This window comes from Musa acuminata, chromosome BXJ3-11, assembly GCF_036884655.1.
Source record: "Musa acuminata AAA Group cultivar baxijiao chromosome BXJ3-11, Cavendish_Baxijiao_AAA, whole genome shotgun sequence".
NCBI lineage: Eukaryota > Viridiplantae > Streptophyta > Magnoliopsida > Zingiberales > Musaceae > Musa > Musa acuminata.
In genome coordinates, this window is record NC_088359.1 from 23,610,485 (window position 1) to 23,620,004 (window position 9,520).

Sequence of the window (9,520 nt, forward strand, 5' to 3'; positions counted from 1 at the left end):
CAGCTCGAGAAAAGGGAGCAAAGATTGAAAATGACACCTTTCTCAAGTGCACCATTTTTTATTTGGGACAAACTGTTCGTTCATTCGACCAAAATATGGGGTACCCTATTTTAACTTTATGTCAGCAAAATCTTGTGTCACAAAAAGAAACTTTCTTTAAGACAAACCTAAGGTTAATTATAGATTTATTCTCTATAAATCTAAAGATTTAAGATAATTTTTTTTAATATGATCTCTACATTTAAAAATGATGATATATAACAATGTATATACATCGACGTCGCGACACAGTTGTGTATAAACATAAATATAAAACGACGTTACTCGACGTATACATTAGCGACCCTTTCATTGTTCGATAATTGCATCAACATCAACATAAATATAAAACGATACTCACCTCTTATCACTCCTCTCATCATCTACAACAACTACCTATAATCCCCAATGACATCATCGCCTACTACCAACAACTAAAATATTAAAATTATCTTTTTACTTTTTATTTTTTATATTTTCATTAATAAAATTAATAATATTAAAATAAATGAATCTAAATATTTCACTCTCATAACTATATAGTTAACAATAAGGGATAATCTATAATTAACATAACAAACCTACGTTGACCAATGCAAAGGCTTTTTCCCATTTAGCCATCCTAACATCTTAGGACACTGCAAAGGGCCACAACAAGCACAATTGCAAACCTACGTGCATGGTAGGACACTGCAAAGGGCCACAACAAGCACAATTGCAAACCTACGTGCATGGTAGGACACTGCAAAGGGCCACAACAAGCACAATAGCATGGCTAATCGACGTCATGCAAAACTAACAAACACAAAAAAAAAATCCGCTGCTGAATTTGGTAAGGAACAAGCCCCACAATTCATATGAGAGGGTGCAACGCTTAAAATGATTACAACTCCACCGACATCCTATGCCTGACCTGACTACATCCTACAACTGTTGAGCCTGAGCGTAAGAGTCTAAAAAGTGAGAAGGATAATCAACCAGTACATGGCACGATAAAGATGCAACCCGTTATAAAACATGTCATTGCAAAATCACTGCACAATAATGGGTAGATCCAACTGATACTACCTATTTCCTTGTAGTTGAGGACTGCTGGTTGATCCGTGCTTCTAGCCTTTTAGCAGTGCGACGGATGGCTGCTTGCTTATGTCGGTGCGAGTAGCCCTTTCTCTTGCTGTAGGAGCAATAAATAATTCAGAACCTCAAATGTGCAATAAATACCTACTGTAAACCAAATGCTTAATATTAATTCGGGCTTAATATAAATACCTACTGCAAACCAAAGTTAATCACATAACAAGAATATCTAGCAACCATTCAGAAACTCAAAACTAAGATGGTCATATACTCCATTCCACGGTCATATAGGCCACCATGTCACGCTAATGAAAACAGCATGATTAAAATCTTAACCGGGACTTTGTGTAGAAGACTAAAAGACCCTAGCCTCTGTGTGTTTGGTTATCCAAAAGTCTGGCAGAGTCGAGTGCCCCCAAGTCAAATCAAATAACTAATCCCTCCTTTCCAATCCTGTAAATAACTTAGGACTCCACTGAACTTCACTTTCCCCAATTCCAGACCTTCCAGAGTTTCACTTGCACGTTCCAATCGATCTATTTCCAATGAACCAAATACTTTCCTCAAAAGCACTTTCGATTAAATAAACTGCCCCAAATAAAATTTTTGATTAAAGCATTGGCAGTAGTTGGACTAAAGAAAGACAATTCTTTTGCCAAAGAACATGTCAGAAAGCTACAAACAGATGATCTAAAATCTATTCTTTCCAATCATTACACGGTATCTGGTATAAGACTAACCTTATTAGAAGAAGTCCTGCAGTAAGAACCATCCCTCCTACAGCCCAAAAAACTTTTTCACTGATTGGCATGTCTCTCACCCATTGCTGAAAATCTTCAAGCACCCATAAGTTTGAAGTTCTTGACCGTGATCTAGATTGTGGAGATTTCCATGAATGGGAAATAGATTCTAGACTTGCTTTTCCTCCATAGCAAAATGGCTCATCATGTCCCTCTATGCTTTGCCTATCTGGCTGAACAGCGAAACCTGCAAAGTGGCAGAGCTCTGTACCATTAGAGGCCCATTCTGTAGCTCTACCACAAATAGTGTCGCTTAAGCCACAAGGTGACAAAGCCTGATGAAGAAGGAAACAAAATGAATAACAAAGTGACTGAAAGCTGAATGTTGCAAGTAATGCAATTACATTGGCATAAAAGAAAACATGGTCACGGTCTCAGGACCAGAAAGAATGTGCTCATTTTAACATCTCTTATTAACTACTGACATGTCTGAATAATTACGCAAACTTTTGATATTATATAACTAGAAGAAGCATAATGCTTCTCAGCTTCCCAAAGAAAATATTTAATGCATTTGCGAAAATTAGCTGAAAGAGATGAAGGAACAAGGGAATTCGCCTAACATCAACTAAAATAAAACAACATTAACACGAAAAATTACCTGAGTCTTGGCATCAATGGAAAAATATGCACTCGAGCATGCCTGAAAAACCATATCACAGAAAGAGGCACAAACTATAGGTGGTCCAGGCTGAACACCGATACGTGGATCACAGATAGAGCACTCCAACAGTTCCCACAAATGCAAACATTCTTGGCTGCCTTCTCCAGCAGAAGCCAGTCTTCTTATCAGTAGGAAAGCAGGATATGTTTGGGCCACATCACAACATGTATTTTGGCGAAATATTCTACACAATGTAAGATCCTTAGGTCCCTTGTTTACTTTTCTGGGAGGTTTACCATCAGTTGAAAATGCTGGGAAGCGGCCACCAGGAGAAACACACAGTCCACTCGATTGACCTGTATTGAAATGAACTAAATATCACTTCATGTTACTATTCAATCATGCATACCACTCACAATCAACTATCTGTATGTGCAACAGATTTTCAAGAATGTTCATCTTTATGAATCACATTAACAAACATTAAATTAATTACCAATCACTTCCAAGAGAAGGCAAACTTGGCTGCAAAAGGAATTAACTGACTAAAAGGGCAAAGTAGTAAATGGTATACCAAACTTGCTGATGCAGCTAAGAATCCTATCTCTAAAACTACTTCCACTTCTAGAAAGACTCTTAGACATATATACAGAAGCCAGAGTAGGATAGAAGCCATTGCAATTATAGAAGCCAAATTAAATAAAGTACCCTAAAAGCTTTTTCCCCCTTTACGTATAGCTTTCCCAAAAATTCAAACACTTGCAATTTCCTAAATTTTTGTCTAAAGCTTACTGTAAAGACTACAGCATCACCACTGACCAGCTTCTGATGAGAGTCTATGGATTTGTTTGGTTTAAGTTGAGATCAAATTTGTGTTTAGATTCTATCTGTTTGACTCTCGTAATCATTTTCAATTTTCTGCTTATTCAGAGTTCTTTATTATGTATTGAGAAGTTGGTTTAGCTAGATTAGACTTCAATCATGCTGAGTACATGATCAGGTTAGAATGATTATATTAAGTCAATTGAGTTTGTTTTGGTTGTAAACCCTAAAATTATATATGGCGAAAGCTTGACCAATCAACATAGATTGATGATATTGATGGTATTAGATATTTATTATAGAAAATGAAAGAAGAAAAAGAAAAAAAAAATCTATTAGGACTAGATGGTGGAATTTTAAAAATAATAATGTAAGAATTTTTAAGAATATGATGGAAAAGGAGACTTAGAATTTAGATGAGATAATATTAATATTATTAGGACTTAGATTAAACCTTAATAACATCAGTATAATTAGTGGATACATCAGTATAATATTATTAGGACTTAGATTTATTGTGATGTTATTATACATCAGTATAATGACATCACAATAAATCTCTAGAAACTCTATCGTAGGCTTTCTCCAGATCAATAAAAATCACATGCAAATCTTTTTTCTCTATACTTTTTCATTAGTTGTCTTAATAAATAAATAACTTTTATTGTTGATCTTTCAAGTATAAAACCAAACTGATTTTCAGAGATATTTATTTTGAGCCTTATCTTAATTTCGATAATTCTTTTTTAAAGTTTCATAATATGATTCATGATTTTAACTTCTCTATAATTTAAATAGTTTTATATGTCAACCTTATTGTTATAAATTGACACTAAAAGACTCTCTCCATTCATAAGACATCTTGCTGAATCTCATAATTTTATTAAATAAGCTAGTTAACCAATCTACTCTCTGGTCTCTTAAACTTTTTCAAAACTCAATAGGGATACCAACTGGTCCACACTCTTAGCGATTTTCACTTTCTTTTTTAGCATCTTTTACTTCACTAGCTCTAATTTCACTAGCTCTAACCTTACGAACAACCTAAAAATAAATCATTTATGGAATGTTCATCAAATAATTTATAAAAAGAACTTCTCCATCTTTCCTTAACTTCGTTATCATTAACAAGTATTTTATACCTTAATCTTTAATGCATCTAATATTACCTAAATATTTACACTTTTTTTTTCTGGCTTTCGTAATTCAATATATATCTTCTTCTCCTAATTTGTTATAAAAATTATCATAAGCTATATATCTTATTCTACTAACAGCTCTTTTAGCCGCTTTTTAAAATTCTTTAAATTTTTTAAATTTCTCCTCATTTTTATAATTTTACTAATCTTTAAAAAATTGTTTAATAATAATGCTTTCGGAACTTCCTCACACCACCACCAAGCTTTGAAGGCCTCAATCCTACCATTTAAACTCAATCATGAAGGTTTTGAATCCAATATCAACTACAGCATGATGTACACTGAAATTTTAAAGTCAAAAGTTCATGTGATTAAGACATCCTTGTATGTTTATTACATGGTATAAAAGCTATAGGTTTAGACTATTTTATGTATATGTACATATGTATGTTTAGTAAGTCTGCATCTCTCAGATGTATGGATAACATTATGCTTAATAGCAACATTAGAACCAAATCTACAAAACCAAGACCTTAATGATCTTAATACCCTAAAACTAGAGAGTTCATAACGAGGAAGAAAAAAAATCCTAAAGTTGCATGTAATCTGGAAAATAGTGCACACAAGATTTTCAAGTTTAATTTTGCTTTGGCATATCTTCAATAGGCATTAATAGGCCATACATAAAGTCCAACCACCACCCGTGGAGAAAGATGAAACTAAATTTTGAAAACAATGCTAAGCATTAATAAAATAAGCACCAAATAAATTTAAATCAGGTACTTATACATGAATGAAACTAAAAACAGCTGCAAATTTTATGCATCTTCCAAATTACATTATATTGTAGTAGATTCAACCGTTATCTAAGGCAAGAAAGTAAATTAATATATAACGACACCTAGTTATGCTTTTGGACTTAGTTGGACAAACATGTACCTGAAAAGAAGGAATCTACAGTGATGATCATTCAATGACCCTTTACTCATGAATCAAAATGACATGAAATCATGTCGTATCCGCAAAATTTATTATCCACTTGGACACATGAAACCGGAAGGTATGATGGGACAACTAGATATCATATAAGATATACTGTGTAAAACATAATACAACAACCTCAGTTCTGTCATGAATAATATGTGCTTTGATGTCAAACAAGCCACTTCATTATCAACTCTAACATGGTCTACGGCATTTAGAAATTCTGATGTCAAAGTTCATGTAATTAAGACATCTTTGTGTTTTTATCAGATGGTATAACAGCATTCACAAAGCAGAAATATAGACTGTTTTATGTATGTACATATGTATGTTTAATACATCTATATGTCACAGATTTATGAATAACATTAAGCTTAATAGCAACAGTAAAACCACATCTAAAAATCCAAGACCTTGAGGATCTTAATACCCTAAAACTAGAGGGTTCATTATGAGGGAGAAAAAGTATCCTAAAGTTGCATCTAATCTGGAAAATAGTGAATACAAGAGGTTTTCAAGTTTAATTTTGCTTTAGCATATCTTCAATAGGAATTGATTGGCCATACATATAGTCCAACTTCTACCTATGAAGGAAGCTGAAACTAAATTTTGATAACAATGCTAAGCTATATTAAGCTAAGCACAAAATAAATTTAAATCAGGTATTTATACATGAATGGAACTAAAAATTGCTCCAAATTTTATCCATCATCCAAATTACATGATATCGTATTAGATTCAACCATAGAAATCATACAAGATTCAACCACTTTCTATGTGAAGAAAGTAAATTAATTTATAGCTACACCTAGTTATGTTTTTGGACTTAGTTGGACAAACATGTACCTGAAAACAGAAATCTATAATAATGGACATTCAATGAACCTTTACTCATGAATCAAGATGACAAAGTATCCTGTCATATCCATAAAATTCATTACCCTCTTGGCCACATGGAAACCGGAAGATAAGATGGAACAACTAGGTATCATAGAAGACATACTATGAACAAAAGAATAGAGCAATCTCAGTTCTTTCGTGAATAATATGTTTCGGATGTGTCATGAACACCTGAATTAGTTCAGACTCTGAACTTCAGATAAGAAGTGGTTTGTTTGACATCAAAGCTAATAAGCATAAGTTTCCATTCAAGAAGGGATCTATTTTTGGGACAAATATTAGACTCCAAGTGCTTGCTAAATCTTAACCCTGTTGTGTAAGGTAGGCATTGAACTATGACATTTAGAATTTCAAGAATCATTTGGCTTGTTCAATATAAAATTCCATTTAACAAAGTTGTGTACAAGTGATCGGTTTTTTACTTAAGACACAATTTTGATTCAGGTACATGCTAAAGCAGCTACCTTGAGATGCATAGCAATGAGGCTACCAATTGGATCCAATGTCCCTATTAAAGGAGTCCCCATAAAAGGTACATCGTAAGAGCGCATGCTATATCACATATGTAACTGGACCAGCTCTGCAGATGATGGCACACCACACAAATGCCTATGCCTAAAATACATACATGCATCAACAAGCAACTTAATGACACAAAGTTGACCAATGAAATCATGAAGAACATGTCACAAGATCCAGAAGTCCTACTTCATGATTTTTTTATTAATGCACAGAAGTAACTCACAGTGATAGTCTAGGTTTGAGATACACTAGTGTCTTCCATATGTGATGGTAGGCTGCAACCCTTGTCATAACAGGAAACCGACCAAGACCAGCTTATGATGCAGGTATTCTACATGCCTGCTGAACTGTTATGTTTGTAACTGTCAAACACTACTTTGTTAATATAACATAGCACTCACCTTGCAGAACCAAGGGCACACAATAAGGGAGAAAATCATGAACTGGAATCTAACAATTAGTCCATGGATCCACAAAGTAGGTCTTACTGAAATTAGAGAAACATGTAGAGTTTTATATTGTGGATATTTATCTCATCAACATCAAGAAAAGGCAGTTTGTTATCAGCCGAGAAAGTGAGAAATTTATCGATGAGTTCCACAAAATTGAATATTTGGGAGCAGTTGCTTTGGATAACATCAAGTTCAACAAATCAGCGGGAGACAACATCTTCATGTCGAAGCTGGTTGATGTGTAAGCCATATGGTCAGATAATTGGCAATCAAGACACATAGGAAAACTAATAATTAGAAGTTGCATCATCATGTGGCTACAGAATTATTTACTCTAAGGTATTTCACATCATCTGTGCATTCAAATTATTGTCTCCTTTTTTGCTTCTATTCATCGTCCCTTGAAAATCTTTTCTTCCTCCTCTTCCTTGGGAGGCCAAGCTCCCGCTGGAGGAGTCAGCAGTAGTAACAATTTCACAGACTGCAGCAAGAGCTCATCTACATGGGGACGTGGCTACTGAAAACCCTAAACAAAGAAATTAAGGTGCAGAGGGTTCCAAAAGCTTAGGTTTTACCTATTTTCAATGAACTCCTATATGATCCCCCTTAGCAACCCCATTTAGAGGGTCCACAAGAACCCATTCCACAATAAAACAAACGCCAAGAGCATCAAGATGATACATCATCAAATCAGACTAAAGTACTCTTGATCAAACCCATAAGTTCTCGTGCCGACCATCACGAAAATCAAGACACGAAAAGAATCAAGATTTCTCGACCAAACCTAATGAATCCCCTTGCAGAACAAAAGCCAAGATCCAATGAATAACCTACGAGAACCAATATTCAATAAACGAATCACAGTGAACGAAGGCGAAGACCACCAAGACAGTACATCATCGAATCAAAGTCATGCTTTGTTGACCAAACGCCTGGATCAAGATAGCGACCGCCACGAAGATCAAGAGAGCAAAGAACACCCAAGATGATCCAAACACCCACGTATTGGTCCAAGAAGCATTCAGATAACCGAAGGCAAAATCGAAAATGGGGTCAAGATCGAATCCAAGAAGCTCATTGAACTCCAATTTTCCAATTCGAGATGCAAGACATTTCAAGAAAAAGGGTTTTAGCGATTTAGAGAGCCTACGAAGGACTCGGACGGGATCTTACCAGCGGCGATCGGAATCGCACTGTTGATGAAGACGAGGAGGAGCAGCAGAAGCAGTGACGCCGACTCGCCGCAACCCATTCCCTCTCCCCTCCCTCCGTGTGACGGCGCGTTCCGGCTTCGGAAAGGATCATTCGATGGTAGGAAGTCGCCAGGTGCGGTAACGGGTCGGATGGCGTAGGCCGAGATACCCGACCCGATTACAATTTAGTTCGGCCGAGTCGACGCGAACCTAGTTTTACAGTGGCTCGACTTCAATTTTTAGTAGGGTTTGTCAAACTTTGTTTTAGTAACTCCACCTAATGTCTCATCTCTGTTGTGAGATCCGAATTGATTAATATAAATTGGCCTCCCAAAGTCTGTCAAAATGCCAAACATGTTATGATTATTGCAACAGCAGTTACATTCTACAAATATGAGAAAAGTAAAAAAGAAGTGTTCAAGAGTGGAAGAAAACAAAGAAGTAGATGCATAAAACAATAGCAAGGACTTGAGAGAAAGTGTAATCTTTGGTCAGAAACAGTTCCAGGCAAAGTGTTCACAAATTACCAACGGTTTACCAAAATATTAATGGCGAAGTACTGCACATATAGTTTTACCTCTTCACCCTTCTTAACCAAGCCGATTTGTTTAATGTTCAGGCGAACAGATGCATATATATATATATATATATATATATATATATATGTATATATATATATATATATATATATGTATATATATAATATATATATGTATATATATATATATATATATGTATATATATATATATATATATGTATATATATATATATATATATATATATGTATATGTTTATATATGTATATGTATATGTATATGTATATATATATATATGTATATGTATATGTATATAAATATGTATATGTATATGTATATACATATACATGTATATGTATATACATATACATGTATATTTATATATATATATATACATATATATATGTATATATGTATATGTATATATATATATGTATATGTATATGTATAT

At 34.4% G+C, this 9,520-nt stretch overlaps 1 protein-coding gene across 1 annotated transcript; it reads right to left on the minus strand.

The window, feature by feature from the left end:
- Positions 1–844: 844 nt before the first annotated feature.
- LOC103971443 (folate-binding protein 1) lies at positions 845–8,661 on the minus strand. The gene is made up of 4 exons (XM_009385463.3): positions 8,513–8,661; positions 2,518–2,876; positions 1,857–2,191; positions 845–1,213 (listed from the first exon to the last, which is right to left on the minus strand). Exons 1-4 carry the CDS (start codon positions 8,589–8,591, stop codon positions 1,108–1,110), a joined length of 879 nt encoding a protein of 292 aa, XP_009383738.1. The 5' UTR covers positions 8,592–8,661; the 3' UTR covers positions 845–1,107.
- Between the last annotated feature and the right edge of the window lie 859 nt (positions 8,662–9,520).

Excerpts from the sequence above, each read along its gene's own strand:
- LOC103971443 (XM_009385463.3), bottom strand. The coding sequence starts at position 8,591 with ATGGGTTGCGGCGAGTCGGCGTCACTGCTTCTGCTGCTCCTCCTCGTC. Across the intron at positions 2,192-2,517 it reads CCATTGATGCCAAGACTCAG|GCTTTGTCACCTTGTGGCTT; the intron begins GTAATTTTTCGT and ends CTTCTTCATCAG. Across the intron at positions 1,214-1,856 it reads GCAGGACTTCTTCTAATAAG|CAAGAGAAAGGGCTACTCGC; the intron begins GTTAGTCTTATA and ends TTGCTCCTACAG.